Source organism: Manihot esculenta, chromosome 11 (assembly GCF_001659605.2).
Source record: "Manihot esculenta cultivar AM560-2 chromosome 11, M.esculenta_v8, whole genome shotgun sequence".
Taxonomy (NCBI): Eukaryota; Viridiplantae; Streptophyta; class Magnoliopsida; order Malpighiales; family Euphorbiaceae; genus Manihot; species Manihot esculenta.
In genome coordinates, this window is record NC_035171.2 from 31,082,909 (window position 1) to 31,099,911 (window position 17,003).

The window sequence follows — 17,003 nt, forward strand, 5'->3', positions numbered from 1 at the left end:
TACTAAAAGTAGTAAATAAAATAATGGAATAGAACAGAAGAGGATTTGGTGTCTATTTTGTAACAAATAAAATTAAGAAAAAAAACAAACATAGGGATTAGTGTGAGTAAAAAGGTGAAGGAGGTTGGCCTGGCCAGACCAGACCCAGACTGGCCGTCAAGTTGCCGGCACAGTCAAACACTAGTCATGTTTTCCGGACTCGTACAGATCCCAAGTTTTGGATAGACTTTAAATATATTAATTTATATTTGATTAAACTGCAATTAAATCCCATTAACATTTATCTAATCAACCACACATTACACTACATTCAACCTCACCAACTTTAATCTCATCTGCCAGTTACGTACACTGAAACTTCATATTAATATTCACCATTTCAATTTTTTATAAAATATACGACAATAAGAAAAAAAAAAAAAGGCTTAAAGAAAAGGAAGCCTAAATGAATACCTCCAATTTCATAATTTTTATTTTTTTTATATATATTAAAAAATATATTTTTTATCAAAATTTTAATTATATTAATTTTAAATATATTAAAATTTATTAAATATTAAAAAATATTTTAAATAATTTATTAAAAATAAAATAAAATAAAATTATAATAATCAATTTATATATTCGAATAATAATTTTAAAATAATTTTAAAAAATAAAAATAAAAATTATGAGATAGAAAGAATAATATTTATATTTAAGATAGATGGATGCAATATTTATATTCTAAAATATTCATTAACATTATATTTGTAATTTGTAGAAATAAAATATATATTTAATAAATTTAAATTCAATATAATTATATTAAAATTAATTAGTATAATTTAGTTAGAATTATATTTAATAAAAATATAATTTTAATTAATTAAATTAAACTCATTAAATTTTTATTTAATTAAATTAATAAAAACTTATTTTTTTTAAAAAAAAAGACTAAATAACCCAGTTACGTTTGAAAATTAAAATTGCCTACTCGTCTTAGATGTGTCACTGGTTGAAAACACATAGATGTTTGCTAAGGAGAGCTCAGGACAGGATAGGATTGGGTAGGACATCAAATGGGAGCATCCAATGTGCAAACACCAGGTCAATAAGGCAATGCCAACCAAAAGAATACTAAACTCAAACACATCCTATTTGGTGTATTCCAGCTGATGCTTCATATTAACTAAAATAAATTCATCCGGTAAGAGTTCAGTCATCTGTCCTTCTGTAGAGCTAAAACACATATAATGTGAAAATCCCACAATCCAATCCATGAGTTCAAGTTCAAAAAAAAAAAAAAAAAAAGGGAAGTAAACCACCATTAGACTACTGTAGTGAGAGTTTGAATTTTTTAGAAAGTAATTTAACTAAGTTAAATTCTCCATAATAAAAAAAGTGAAAACTTTAATTTATCCATGACTAATCAAATGAGTAAAATTATAACGTTTCCTGAAAACTTGAAATTATTGAGTTGAATTACCCTAATCCAACAAGGCTCAAGTTGAAGGGTATCATGCACCAAGGAAACAATGTTTCTTTTTCATCTGTAATGTTCAAAGCAGGAAACATCCTCCCCACCTGGTAAGTATATAGCAGAAAAAAGATGTTCACCTGATTTTAAGTTAACAGCAGGTTTCACAGAAATATCAAGTTCTGCACTTGTCATCTCAAAGTCATGAATAAACAACCTCGGTAGTGCACATTTTTCTCACATTGCTGTGAAGGAACACAAGTTAAACTATCATAGATGGAATATGAGCAAAATATAGGCAAGAACTTCATAAATATTCGTCGGAAATATTTGATACATGCTAAAATGGAACACATTCAGAAAACAGCTTCAATAAGAGATGGGAGTTATTTATCCTGTTCCTCCCATCTACATGCAACAAGAACCGAAAGCTCTTAATATCTTTTATTCTTTTCGCATCTACTTTCATGGCCGACACACAACCTTATGCAAATATGCTCAAGGGACCAGTCTTATTTGAGGCCACCTCTAGACCATTTTCAGCACTCTGCATCCGGGTGATCCATGGCCTGCAGGAAAGATTACAAACTTTGATATGTTTGTGAGACAAATAAACTTGGAAACAATTGTAAAATTTGTTTAAAACCCATATGCCTGAAAATCGATATTTTTCCTCATGGTAAAGTGGCGATCTTTTTTTGCCGTTCTTGCTTACCTTGCAGTATTGTCCCTGCTAGTTGGATTCATCAGAATTGTCAACTTTTTTGCTGTTTTTGTAAAGACACTGCATTTCCAATAAGAGTGAAAATAGAAGTTTTAATTCATATAATTAGCTGTCATGTTAACCTTATAAAATCAAAAGGAAGAGGTAGAAAGGTTAACGATGAGGAAAGAATTTCCTTCACAGCGTTACCTGAATGGTTCATTCTGTTTAACAGAACCAGTTGCATCTTGGTAGAGCACATGGCCCAAAATATCTGATCTTTCTACGCCAAACATGTTGGCCAGCCTACTGTGCAGCTCTTCGTAGGAGCCTATAACAGATAAGTCCAAGGTTCGACCTACATCCTCTGATTCCAAGAAAACCTTGCAGTGACCAGCATCCAAGCCAGTTTCGGCTGTATGAAGACTCTGCCATGACAAGCCGGCACTGACTGACTTTTCTGGTGATGTTTGTTTCTCAGGAGTACATCCTAGAACATCACGTTTTTTTGTTTTTTCTGGACTCTCGTTAGATGAAACTTTTCCGCTGCGAACTTGAGAGTCCGCATCAGTGGAACAGCTATGAGAAATCTGCTGCTCAGTGACAATTCGTTGACCAAAGAGTAAAATTTGATGCCTCTTAACATGATCAGATTTCTCTGAATTTGTATTAGAGTTCCCCATTGTCAACAGGCAAGATAAATTATCACTGCTGTTTGTATGGTCTTTCATAAAACTTTCGGACTTTCTAGAGTGTGAATTGAACTGCTGGAGACCGGACAAAAACAGCCCTGACTGCAGTTTGTTGTTAAGCTGGACATCTGATAAAGATATTCCAAATTGAGCATGCCTGGCTCCCTGTATGCCTGCAGGAGAGTTATCAGATAGATAACACAAGGGGCTGCTAGGCCCAAGGGGGTTGCCTGAAAATGATGGCCATTGAAATTGGCTGTCGAGGGGGAAGTCTAAGTATTGCCGCAGCTTCTTCCTTGGTGGTGAGAAGGGTGAGAGGTGTATGACTGGCATGTTCGATACCAATTCAACCAACCATGGGCTGACACATTTTACATTCTGCAGCAAGTCCGGCTCATCCCATGTCACCTGCAATGAGAATTTGCAGAGATATCATGAGGATCAAAAGGAGATGCTAGAAGCAGGCTGTTCAGCACGGAAAACAACTGTCAAACGCAAGGGAACAGTTGAATTATAAAAGTATTAAGAATCTTTACTGATTCTCTAGTAACAATGAAATCCATGAAATGGCATAGTCAAAGCACCACATGCATCAAAGGTTTTTATATTTTGATAATCTGAGATTAAGTAGATCTTTAGAAAGAATATTAATAAAAATTTATTTACTAACTAAAAAGAAATCACAGACAGTTAGCATCATGATTTGAGCAACAATGCATAGATAATCCCCTAATAATTTATTTGCTCAAACACAAACATTAAATATTTCTGGTAACTTGTATGACGAACGCTATAATTTAAATATCATACAATTATTGAAAATGCCATGTCAGAAACACTTATCTGGTTCCCATATCAGATTATTGAATGATCAAAGTACAAAAAATTACAATGTTTGTCAGGTAGAGGGCAGCACAAGGAATAATACACAGAGCTCCTAAATAAAAAGCTGAAAGCCAAAATGATGGTGACCTTATCAATCAAATATGGGACAATGGCAAGCTCTTAACATAAATGAACAAGTACACTAGCCATAATGCAATCTGTTTCAACTTATCAGAGACTTCCATTAAGATACTAAATGCCCTGCCATTGATTCAAAGAAACTTTAATCAAAAGCGACTCATCAACAAGCAGTACTCACAGCATATGACCACCACAAATATCATTAGAGACACCCATTTATATCAAACAACTGGGTTGCCGTTCCAGGTATGAAAAAGAGTTTAGCAGTAGCAGCAAATCGCTGACTGAAGATACTATATATAACTGAATACCAGAAAAGCCAGGAAAATGAAACAAGAAGAAATTTGACATATACTATAGCATCCACTTCTTCATCCATACTCCAAGAATTTGTTATTAAAGAGGCCTATCGTACGGATAGTGTCGTAAATGAGAGTAAAGAACTGAATGTTTAACAAATTAGACACTTGTTGATTTTGATTTGAAAGAAAATGATGCAAAAACTGAATGTTCAACACTCATAATCAAGTGACGAAAAGTGTAGAACCTGGAGAAGCCGCCAAGGAGAATTAGGCCATCGAATGGGATCAAAGACCTGAACAGAGGACACAGTTCCCATGAACCAGCTAATCCTTGAAGAATCCTCCGTCTCAAAGGCCATCTTGAACCTCATCCCAGAGCACCACTGGATCCTCATTGCAGCCCTCACCGAAGAAGCCTTAACACAAAACTCCGGTGTGCTTGCTCGAGGGTAATAAACAACCTCAAACGGCTGACTGTTGGCTGCAAGCGCCGCCGCATCCATAACCTCTTCAGGCCTTACTTTTCCCTTTCCTCTGAGTCCCCCATTTCGCAATCCTTTGTTTTCATCTTCTTTCAGAAAAAGGGAAAACCCACCATATGGGTTAACGTAACTCGAATTTGTAGTCCATCCAGAGGGAGTTGAGGACGATTCAGGCCCACTTCCAATCCCGATTCCCCGCTTGGCGCGGCGAATCCCAACGCAGAGATCGCCATTTTCAGCTCTCAGGAACACAATTGAATCCCCAGCAACCAGTTTCTTGTGGTTCACAAACGTGCTCCACCCCGTAGTCAATAAATGCCTTCTCGGAGTCCCTCTATAAATATGCCTGAACTTCCACATCTCGCCGTGAACATCCTTGGCAACAACAGTCTGCACTGGAGGATCTGCAGAGTAATCCAGCCGGGGAAATATAGTCTCTGCACAGTACCTTGGCACAGAGAAACCTCCACCATTATTAGCATCAGATTGGGTTAATGTCTTTGCGAAAGAAGCAGGCTTCTCAGTATTATTGCCATTACTATTATCAGATAAACCCATTTCTTCTCCGAAATCAAGCTCGTTCTTTGACAATGGGAGAAGGCTTATCTTGGCGTAGACTTCGTCGGTTTCTAAATCGGCTAGGTACTTGACGGAGGCCACGCGGCAGAGGATAAGAGCCGGGATTCGCGAGGAGGACGAGAAATCCACCGGAGACTGGGCGTGCTCAGCGTGGCCTTGAGGAAAGTAGAAGACTCTGGAGTTCACCGGAGGGATCTGTACCATGCTTCCTGCACAGACGTGCCACAACTGTGGATCCAAGCTTTTCTCCAGCTCTTTCATTGCTTTCAGCAGTGTCAGAGGTTGTGGTGGTGAGAAGGGCTCTCGGAATGCTACAAAAATCAAAATGAAATCAAAATCAAAATCAAAATTAAAGGAAGAGGAAGAAGAAGAAGAAGTAAGCCACACTTCATTAGCTAAGGACTAGAGCTTTCTTTATATTTACGAGACCCTCTAAAGAGAAAAGAAACACAGGCTGAGCCAGAGAAACAGAGCAAAAGAGAACACTGTGCTTCTCTCTGTTACTTCCAAAAATGGAACACCTTTTAAACTCTCAAGAATCTCTCAGTGACAGCCTCAATATGGATTAAAGTTCCAACGTTTACTTCAAAACACTTAAAAACTCCAAATGAAAATTTTGAGACCTGAAATTTCTCAATTATTCATCACTCAAGAAAACCCTACCCCTCTTTCAGGCTGAGAAAAAGCTGTTCTCACTTGTTAATCTCCGTTCTTCCTCTTCTTTTTCGCTTAAAAAAAGCAGGATTCTTGAACTACGTGACAGTATATTTCCATGCAGAGACAGGCTCAGAAATTAATCGGCCATCAAATACTTGAAGCTCCAACTAAAACCCAAATTTTAAATCACGCCTACTTCACTAAACTCCAAAACAAAAGCTACCCTTTTCTCATCTCTCACCCGATTTTTAAGATCACCCTGAAATTTTTTGTTTTTGTTTTTGTTTTTGTTTTTGTTTTTGTTGGTGTCCACCAGATCTCACCGACTCCATCTCTCTCTCTCTCTCTCTCTCTCTCTCTCTCTCCACGGAGCAGAAAGGAAACAAACAGATAAATCTTGAATGGACAGAGAGTAAATAAAGGGTTAATTTATTGAACTAGGGATAAATCAAATTTTTCTTAAAATAATCTCGAGTGATGATATAATGGCTAAAATATCGCGATTTTTAATGCTTCCTAACTCATAATTGTGATTGCATAGACAGAACAGACTTAACCATAGTTTACAAAAACGCACACACAGTTGTCGGATTGGTAAACGCAGTTAATTTCTAGGAAAAGAAAAAAAAACGCTGTTAATAGGGATATCATTCTGCCGGTTAGGTCCGATATTTAGAGTGTTAGGCCTCATTTATATGCCCATTAAATTAATTTACAAATAAAAATAAATAAATTGATTCTTTAATTTTTTTTATTTTAATACTTATAAATTAATTTATTAATTAAATTATTATAATATTTTGTTAAAAATTTAAAATTACAATATACCTTTCCTTTTAATTATTTTTATAATAAATATATTTATAAATTAATTTTAATTAAATATATTAATTTTTATCTATTACTTATAAACACTTTTACAAAATAAATAGTAACTTAAAATTTAAAAATATTTACAAATTTAAATTAATTTATAAATACTTGATGCATATAAACTAAATTTTATAAACTAATCCAAACACAGTCTTAACTCTAGCCTCTAGGTGCTTTTGTAAGGCTGGTGTGTTTCATGGCAATTAGTATTAGACAGTGTATAGTATGCTCCTTTACCCCTACTTGGGAGAAGATTTTTTTTGTTAAGGTAATAATTTTTTTTTCAATTTTTAAAACTTTAAATTTGTATTTAAAAGATAATGAGAATTTTTAAAGTAATATTTTGAGATGCTCTTTAAAACCTCCAAAAAAATTTTAATTTGAACCTTTACAACTTTTAAAAATCTTTAATTTAAATCTATCAATTTAATGAATTGAGTAAGTTTTCTATTAAAAACCTTAGTATCTTTTAAAAAAAACTCTGTTTTACCTAAATAATAAAGAAGTATTAAGATTTAAAAATATAAAAAATTTTACCCTATAATTTCTCTTATTCTATCTCATTCTAAAAAAGAGTTTTTATATAGAGATGCTTCTTTATCATTTAAAAGATGAAAAATACTGTGGACAGCTGTTGAACATTCTCTATCCTATTACGTTAAAATATAATAATTAATTAAGGAGAAAGAAATTAAATTTTTTTCACAAATAAAATAGAGAATATTATTAATTATTATATATTTCTCTCTTTAATAATTATTATTTATTATATTTTTCTAGGTTAAAAAAAATTAAATAATCACTTTTTTAAATGATTGTCCTTTGACATTTCTGTTAGTATTGTTTACATTAGGGTGAGCATTTGGTCGGTTCGATTTAAAATCGAACCGAACCGAATAAACCAAAAATCAAAATTTTAGTGTTTATGAAAACCGAACCGAATCGATTTTGGTCAGAAACCGAACCGAACCGGTCTGATTCGGTTCGATTCAGTTCGGTTTGATCGGTTTTCATTTTTAATAATTTTTTTATTTTTTACACTTTATTTTTAATATTTTAAAATTTAATTAAAATATTTTAATTTTAATATGATTTAATCTCTCTATATTATTGAAAAAATATATTATTATCACTAATCAGTTCGGTTTGGTTTTTTTAATTTTTTTCTGATCGAAATCGAACCGAACCAAAATAACCGAAATTTCTGAAATTAAAAATCAAACCGAACCGAAATGTATAAAAAACCAAACTAAAATTTTAAATCAATTCGGTTCGATCAATTTTTTCGGTTTGAACCGAATACTGCTCACCCTAGTTTACATGGTGCTAATTTGTTGCGGAAGTTGGTAAAACAAGTAAATAAAAAAAATAAATGATTAAGCGTAGAAAATAAAGTGAAAGTAATGTTTTGAGATAATACATTATAAATAATATTGGAAGGATTATATTTATATTTAATTATGTGTTATAAGATATTTACCGAGTTTATAATGGCATAAATTTTTTTAAATAAAATTCAAGTATAAATATATATTTAGTCTTATAATATTTTTTCAAAAAATTTGAGAATATTTCAAAAGTATTATTAGATTTTTAATTTAAAAAAGTTAAAAATTACATAAAATAGAAAATAATTTTTTTTTTTAAAAAAAATAGGGAGTTGGAGGAGTCGAATCTTAAACCTCTCAAGACTACAAGGATGCACAAAATGGGAAATAGTTTAAATTTAATTTAATTAATTTTTTTTAATAATTGTTACATTTTAATGTATTTTTAAATGAGATTATGAGCCAAATTCATTTTTTAAAAAAATAAAGGTGAATTAACTCATGTTCGCATCTAAGTGAAGTTAGATACTAAAGGATAAAAGAGAGCCCACCGATTATTTATGAGAAAAATGGGGCCTCTTATTCATACAAAAGAATAGCACTACTATATTCCTATTTAGACAAAAATGGGGCCTGTTTGACGTGGAATTATTATTAGTATTATTATTTACTACTACGTCATATCTTTTTTTATAAATAAAAGTAATGACAATATATTTTTTATTTGGATTAAATTTTATTTTCTTCTAATTTTAATTAAATTCAACTAGCATTGTTTGTTTAAAATTTAAATGATGAAAATAGTAATTCAGTTCGTCAATCAAAACGAATGCCCTTTATTAATAACTTAGCGTTTTGAGATGAATGTAAGTATGATCCCATAAGTTTGATATAAATTAATTTATTTATGATTGGGTGTGCAATATAAAATCGTCTCAAGTTGTATGGTATCCGCATAAAATAAAATAAAATTAAATATTAAAATTTTTGTAAATTTAATTATTATAGATAGTAAATTTTAAAATAAAATAAAAAGTTAAATTAAATAATTTAATAATTTAAAATTTATAAAATAATTAATATTAAATACTGAGATACTTTGATCTCATTTAAATTTAATTCAATTAATTTATTTAGTTAATAATTTAATTTTAATTAATAAACTAATTCTTTATTCGAATATAACTAAATTAATTAACTAAAATTAAAATTATCACATATCTCGTAATAATATGATAAATTTCAGTTACTATTTAAGATCAAATCTACTTCTCAATTTAATTAATATTTATACAATATTCAATTCTAATTCAATTTAGTTTTAATACCTCCTAAATAAGTATTAATTTTAAAATAAAATTATTCAAACATTTTATAAGTATTGATATCAAGAATTGAATAATAAATAGATAAAAGAAAATGAGAGAGAATTACTCATTCAAATTGGATCAAGTTCCATAATAAAAGAATTTAATTACTCATATTTAACAATTCAGAGATAAAGTTAATTTAATTGTTATCAACAAATAAAAAAAATAAAAAAATAAAAAAAAAAACTCTAAATGTGTGGATTTTCACTTTATATCTCCTCTTTGAATTTCTCGCAATATCTGTTTTAGGTAGATGTTCAAAAGTAGGCTAAAAAGTCTATCGATTATAATGTAATTATACTATTTGAAACTCTTAATCTATGATTTCAAAAAAAATCTAGAAATTAAGATTTCTAACAAAACATGAGCCTTACGCAGAGAAAAAAGCCAAATATGAAATAGGCCATGAAAACATGGATTTACTATGTATTTTTTATTGTATATTTGGACTTTAAAATTTCATTTAGAGAAAAATATAGTGTACACGTGCAAAACACGAAAGTGCCCATATTTTTATTTGTTTCATAAAATTTATTTTCAAAATTTTTTAAGGAGAACTTGATGGGTTTTGGGTTACTGTTCTCCTTTTAAACTCTGTCTCGCCCATGGTAGAGAAAAACTTGTGGTCATCAAAATGTATTTAAAATGTAGTTTAATTTTTAAAAATGTTATAATTAATATATATTAATCAAAATTTTAATTACTTTTTAGTATAATGTAAATAAAATTTTATTTAAGCACTCTTCCTATTTAAGCAAAACAATTAGTACTAATTTGTGAAGCTGAGAGTTTTTTTAAGTTTTATGAAGGCGGAATTTATATGAACTTGTACTATAAAATTATACTGAATAAATTTAAAATGCAATGATATGATATGATTAATATAAAGAATAATTAAAATTTATTTATTTATATATATACTAATTTCATCATAAATCGAAATTTGATAAGAATTGCAATGGATTAAAAAGCTCAAATTTCAAGTATCATATATATTTGATAAAATTCCAAACATACAAATTGTCATTATTGTCTAATCTTAATGTTCATGATCATAATCTCATTATTATCATTATAAACCAAAAACTAAATCCGTTAAAAGAAAGAGAAATTGAAAGGCTTTGGTGAAGTAACAACATCACTAACGACATAAGACATCAAGACAATTAGTTAGACAATTAAGACTAACTTCAAGACTTCTTCTTGTTATTATTACATGTAAATATATTGAGAGAGAAGAAAAGAAGAGAGATAAACCAAAAGGAAAAAGCTCTCTAGAGAAAATCATATGGAAATCGGTTGGTGAAGAATCGACATTGATACCGACACACTATACATCACCACATTAATTTAGATGTGACCTTAATACTATATATATTCATAGGATGCTGTACGATAATGTGAGATCTGGGGTCAATAGGATGACGACACATGAATTAGGTTAAGGATTTATGCTAGTAAATTATCTTAGCTAATGTTTTTTAAAATTATTAAACTTTAATTTTCTGATAGTGTACCGTTGTCAATAATTCAAAATGCAATTATTTAAAAAATGTATAATAATATAAAAAATAAAATTTACAATTTTTTTTTATTAAATTTATCGCTATATATCCTTTTTGTATTCTCATATTATTATAAACTATATTCTTCTGTCACAGATAAGTTTTTTTTTTTTTTTTTTTCATATCTATCAAATAATATGTCATTCTTCTTTTGAAATGGTAATTTATTGATTAGTTTTATATTAAATTAAATCTCTATTTAATATATATTGAAAAAGAAAATTTTATTACTTTAAAAAATAACTAGTAATGAAGTAATATGAGTGGGATATATTAGACAACTTAATATAAAATTTATTATTTTTAATTATATTAATTATGTTTTTTAATTTATGTGAAAAATAAATAATGTATATAAAAATTAATTTTATTAAATATAATGAGAGGTTCAAGTTTTATACACCAAGTATTCACTAGCCGAATTAGTTTATACAATTAATCAATTTAATATATAAATATATATTTTATAATAATATTTATAAGTTTTTATATATTTTAATTTAAAAATTAAAAATTAAATATTTTTAAAAATATTTTAAAGTGAAAATTATTAATAAAAAGTATATTTGTATATAAAATATAAATATATAAAATTAAATGGATTGAAATATTATTCGAGTAATAATAATTAAATTTAGAATTAATTTAAGATAATTAAATTTAAAATGAATAATTAAATTTAAAACGAATTTAAATGAGTAAGTTATTTTCTAGAATTTAAGAATTTTATTAATACTATTGTATAAAAATTTATTAATATTTTTTTATTTTTTAAATTAGAATGAAAAATATTTTTTTAAAAAAATTCTATAAAAGATATTTTTTATCATGCAAATTATATTATATAAACCAATGTAACTTTAAACTATACAAATTTATATTAATACTATATTTTTGCATCAAAAATTTCTGATTAGAGATATAAATGATAAACAAACTGAAATGTTTTTTTAATTCCTGTCAATTTTATTCATTATAATTTTTTGTGTTTTAACGGTAAGAATTTAGTCCTGCAGAAAATATTATATATATATATACATAACAGATATGATATTATTATTTTAAATTTAAATGTGAGATTTATAATAATTTTAATTAATTTATTATTTATTTATCAACTAAAAGTATGTGTATTGGGATGCGTATAAAAATTGAGTCCTTAGTTATTTCTCTAGAAAAATTCTAAGTGGCCTCAAGATAATAAAAATTCAATTATTAGCAAGCTATCAAATGATATATTTTACTTAATTAAATATATACACACAAGTGCAAAGTAAAATCCCTTAGCTATCATTCACGGAATTGGAGCCATTTGCAAGAAAATGAAGATTTTCTAAGTAGTTAAACAAACGGCATAGAATGAGTTGTGCAAATTTGTATTGAATAATATATATTGTCATAATCGATCTAAATTAAATAGAAATCAACTTATGTAGTACACATCTTGTTTGTAAATTGACAATTCAATTATTTAATTATTCAATTATTCAATCGGTTAATATTTTAAAAATAATAGTATTTACCGTTAGGGATAAACAATTCGATTAGTATGAAAGTTTAAGACACTTTTAATTAACAGCATGTTTAGATATGGTAAGAGGGAGAAAAATAACTAAATAAAATAATGAAGTATTTTACTTTTTTTTTTTTGGTTTGGAAAGAAAGGAGAAATTTTAGGGAAAAGAAAATAATCTTTATTTTTTAGTTATTTTCTTTAAAAAAATAAAGAAAAGAAGTACCATTTATTTTCAATTTACATATATATCCTTACATAAACCATAAAAAGAATTAAAAAGGGTAAGTGGTAAATTTATAAATATATAATTATTTTTTTCATTTATCTTCCAACGAATAAAAAGAAAATAAATAAAATTTTCTTTTTCTATATTTTTTACTTATTCAAATAAAATAAATAATAATAAAATAAAAATATTTTTTTATTTTTTTTCTTTTATTTTTATTCACCTTAAGAAAATTTTCCAAACAAGTTCAACGAGTTCAGAATTTGGGCCCTCCCCATATAAGTTTAGGTGATAGCCTTTTTACATCATTGGATTGGTTTAAAGGTTTTCTTTTTTGCTTTTATATTTGAATGGCTTTGTTTTGTTGGAAAATTATTGAGGTTTTTTTTGTTCATTTGGTATCTAATAATTTGTTGATTTTGACTAATTTGAATTTATGTTAAAAAAATCTATTAAATCTCTCTTACATCTTAGATGTATATTATTATACTTACAATTACGGCTTGTAATCCTTCTAAATTGCTTAATTATGTGGACCAACTTAATATTTGATTAAGAGAAAGAATTACATTATTTGGTAAAAGTCATATTTAATAATTATGTAATTGGATCTCTCTTTTGAATTGGAAGAGATTAATTTGTAATTTTACTATTTATATTATGAATTAATTATTTTTGAATTGGAAGAGATTAATTTGTAATTTTACTGTTTATATTATGTGATGACTGCTGGATTTCTTCACCCCGGCCTAAAGGCCAGGCCCATGAAAACAGCCCATGATTCGAAGGCTTCAATATTCCCCTCGAGAGCCAGGTCCAGCCCGCTCAGTCACAGGGCCGGACTCCGCCTAGACTCCTCAATCAAAACCGGCCCAAACCTCTCGGCCCAGTAATCAGGCCCTCACCAGGCTCAACTTCAGCCCTACCATTCAACCCAGCCCGGAAAGGGGAAAATGACCAAGATGCCCCGCTGGTAGGTCCTTCCGCATGCGTATCAGAGGAGAATCATACATATCAGAGGAGAATTAATGGCCGTTACGCATGGAGCAGGCGCCTGACACATCCGTACATACGGAGCTAAGCGACAGAAGACAGCTAGCATTGTGGCAGAGAGACAGATATATATATATCACAGTAGAGGCCACGCAGGGGGACTCTCTTCTTCTTCCTTCTCCTTCCTGGACACCATTTTTATTCTTACTGTAACCTTTGCCTAAATATACTACTCTGAGCCATAAAATCTGACTTGAGCGTCGGAGGGCCTCTGCCGGGGCACACCCGGTAGGCCCCTGACCATTCTTTCTTATTTTACAGGTCCCTTCACCAGGAAGAACATGGAGAGATCCACCAGGGAGCCCAGCAAGAAGGGACCCAGAAGAAAACCAGATCTATCATGGACCAGGAAGAGGACAATATTTATCAAATGGCGCCGTCTGTGGGAAACGAAAGAGATTTTACTATCTCTGAAGTTTCTAGATCCACCCATTGAGATCCACATGAGGTATGAAAGTTTAAGCGAATAACCCAGCTGAAAAGAGAGATCCAGCTGGTTTAAGAATATCTTGACAGTCTCTTAATCTTCATTTTTCTACCCTCGTTGTTTATTTTAACATTTATTAAATATTATCACTACTAACTTTTTCTTTGAGATCTGACGAGGTGAAACTTCAGATCGAAGTGCTTGCCTGTAAGTATAAATTTTATTTTTTTCTGTAAAAAAAAAAAAAAAAATGCATAATATACATATTTATTGAAATTGTGAGGTCGGCCGTGTATATATATTGTAAGGGTTGGATGGGCAGGTTGGCTGTAAGATTCCAAGTCAAAAAAAAATAAAATAAAATAAAATAATAAATAAATAAATAAATAAAAATAATATATATATATATATATATATAGAAATAGCAGGAGTGAAAAGAGCTCGAGCTGCCAAAGACGCGCCGACCTGAGGAGGAAGCTGCTGGTCTGGTCAAGACCCGACAAATGAGGTCGGGGTGATGTAGAATTGGACCAGATGTGAAGGCATGATAGAGCTGACACCATGTCTGCAAGGGAAGAAACCACAACCTTCAAGAATTAAAGCAGACACCACCACCAGATGATCAACTTTTGAGTGGGAAGGCTCCAGCAGACCACGCTCAACAGGTCGGAGGAAAAGCTCAGACAAGTCGGAAAAGCGAAATGGGAAAGAACGACTTCAACAAACCAACAAGAGATTCCCAATAAACATCGCGAACCCGACTGGGCATTGAACCACATGAATAAATCAGCTCATGCTTAATAGTTGACGGACCCAAGCTTGAGATTGAAATCGTGAAGTCAGATAGATGTAAGCTTGGGGTCAAAGCCATGTTAGAGGATGATCCCGCATTCCTGGTCGGATGGCCAGACTGCCCTCAAGATTTGAATTAGCAAGTTAGTGGGTCAGAATAGCAAGACAGGAAGGAGCTCGGCAAATCCGACGACCACAGCGATAGATTGCTCGTTCAGGTCGGATCTGTGCTCGAGCTCAGAATTGTGATCGAGCTCAGAGCTGTGTTTGTGGAAAGCTGGCGAAGCACAAAGATGGCTCTGTCATCGGCAAATTCGACGACCACACTCATTCAGATCGGATCCGTGCTCGAGCTCAGATCTGTGACCGAGGTCGGAGCTGAGGTCGGGCTCACATCCCAGGTCGGGTGAGATAATGTTACCGAACTCATATTCAAAGGCGAAGTAAAACAGATGAGTATTTACAGAGCAACCTCGATCGATCAAGCAATGCTCGAACTGTCCCAAGGCAGCGCCAACGAAGTGCTAGACCGTCCATCTATTGCTGTCGGAAACTGCGTAAATGGAACTTCCCACCTGTGACATCCACGCCTTCGTCATCTCTATTACCCGCTGTTACAGTACTAAATCTTTTTAATTCGCTTTCTCTGGATTGTTGAGGTGGGGGATTGAGCTCGGCCACCTGAGTCCGGTGACCTGAGAGGTCTAAAAAAAAAAAAAAAAAAAAAAAAAAAAAAAAAAAAAACGGTCAGAGCGGATTGCTCGAGCCCTGGACCACCGGTTAAGCCGAGAGCTTCCCTTCAGCTTCCGAGGCTGAGGCTTGTCGTCTGAGGCAGAACAGGCTTGGGTAGTGAGAAAAGGGAGCGATTTAAGATTGGGCTGAGGTCGGGCAAGTGAAGAGGACAGCGGTGATGGACAGAGGCTCGGGCTCGGCGGCCTCAAGGTTGAGAAAGAAATCATCTTCGCTAATGCGTCATTCTCTGCCACGAGTGGGCTGTGATGTGGAATACTGTTACACATGGGTCTCAGCCATTGGGAGTCTCAACAAATCAGAGGAAAACTCTGGAGGTTAGAAAGGCAGCGTATGGAAGTTTGGAAACCACGCCAACAAGGGTTACACATTCGTTAACTTCACCGACTCAAGAGCCGTAGGGAAGTTTCATGCCGCAGTTCACAATCAGCGTTGGGAGCTTTTTCAACCAACCAAAATTTGTGAGATAGCCAGTGCAAGACTCCAGGGAAAAGAGGGGCTGGTGAAGCACTCTCGGAACTCAACTTTCAAGTGTGGAACTAATGATTATTCGCCAGTATGTTTCAGCCCACCCAGAGATGGTTCAAGGGTTATAGTGAAGCAAATGATCATAGGGAAACGTGTCATCATCTCGGTGTTGCTCAATCGCTTATTGAGAAGGGCCACATAAAGGTCAGCTTCTCCATTTATCATAATTCAAATTTTGAGTAGCAATTTCTATTTTATATTCGTAAAGTTCAGTTAAAAATAAAATATGATAAATGAAAACTAATTAATAAATTACGGAGTGAATAAATAAAATTAACTAGCCATATTTTAAGTAACATTTATACACTCAATTAAATTATATATTTTTAGCAAACGCTAAGATGTTTTCAGTAACATCAGACTTCCAATTATTATTATTATTTTTAAATATAAATACCTTAGAATATCAGGTCTAATTATAAAGCTTAAATCTTAGAATAAAATTTTCATGAGCATACAGATATATGCTCAGAGGCATACTAGCTTAGGGGAAAAATTTTCGCTGCTAGTTAAGAGTAGCATGAATACCCTAATAAAAGGGATTATATATTTAAACATATTGCTTTTGTAAAGTAAAATCTTGGAGAAGTTTACATATGCAAATATATTGTTCATTGCATCTTTGGAATCACATGAGATAATACTTGCATGCATCTGAAAGATGAAACCGAATGACATGTGCGACATATTATTGGTGAACATTATTAAATTAACAACGAGCATCCGCGTTATATA

At 31.3% G+C, this 17,003-nt stretch overlaps 1 protein-coding gene across 3 annotated transcripts; it reads right to left on the bottom strand.

Moving 5' to 3' along the window:
- Positions 1–1,743: 1,743 nt before the first annotated feature.
- Positions 1,744–6,236, bottom strand: LOC110626591 (auxin response factor 18). 3 transcript variants are annotated; one of them, XM_021772596.2, is made up of 5 exons: positions 5,880–6,236; positions 4,368–5,494; positions 2,373–3,262; positions 2,175–2,243; positions 1,744–2,028 (listed from the first exon to the last, which is right to left on the bottom strand). In XM_021772596.2, exons 2-5 carry the CDS (start codon positions 5,442–5,444, stop codon positions 1,944–1,946), a joined length of 2,121 nt encoding a protein of 706 aa, XP_021628288.1. In that variant the 5' UTR covers positions 5,445–5,494; positions 5,880–6,236; the 3' UTR covers positions 1,744–1,943. The 3 variants fall into 3 exon arrangements, with proteins under 3 accessions (XP_021628288.1, XP_021628287.1, XP_021628286.1); XM_021772595.2 differs by having other exon boundaries at positions 5,807–6,236; XM_021772594.2 differs by having other exon boundaries at positions 5,847–6,235.
- Positions 6,237–17,003: the final 10,767 nt, after the last annotated feature.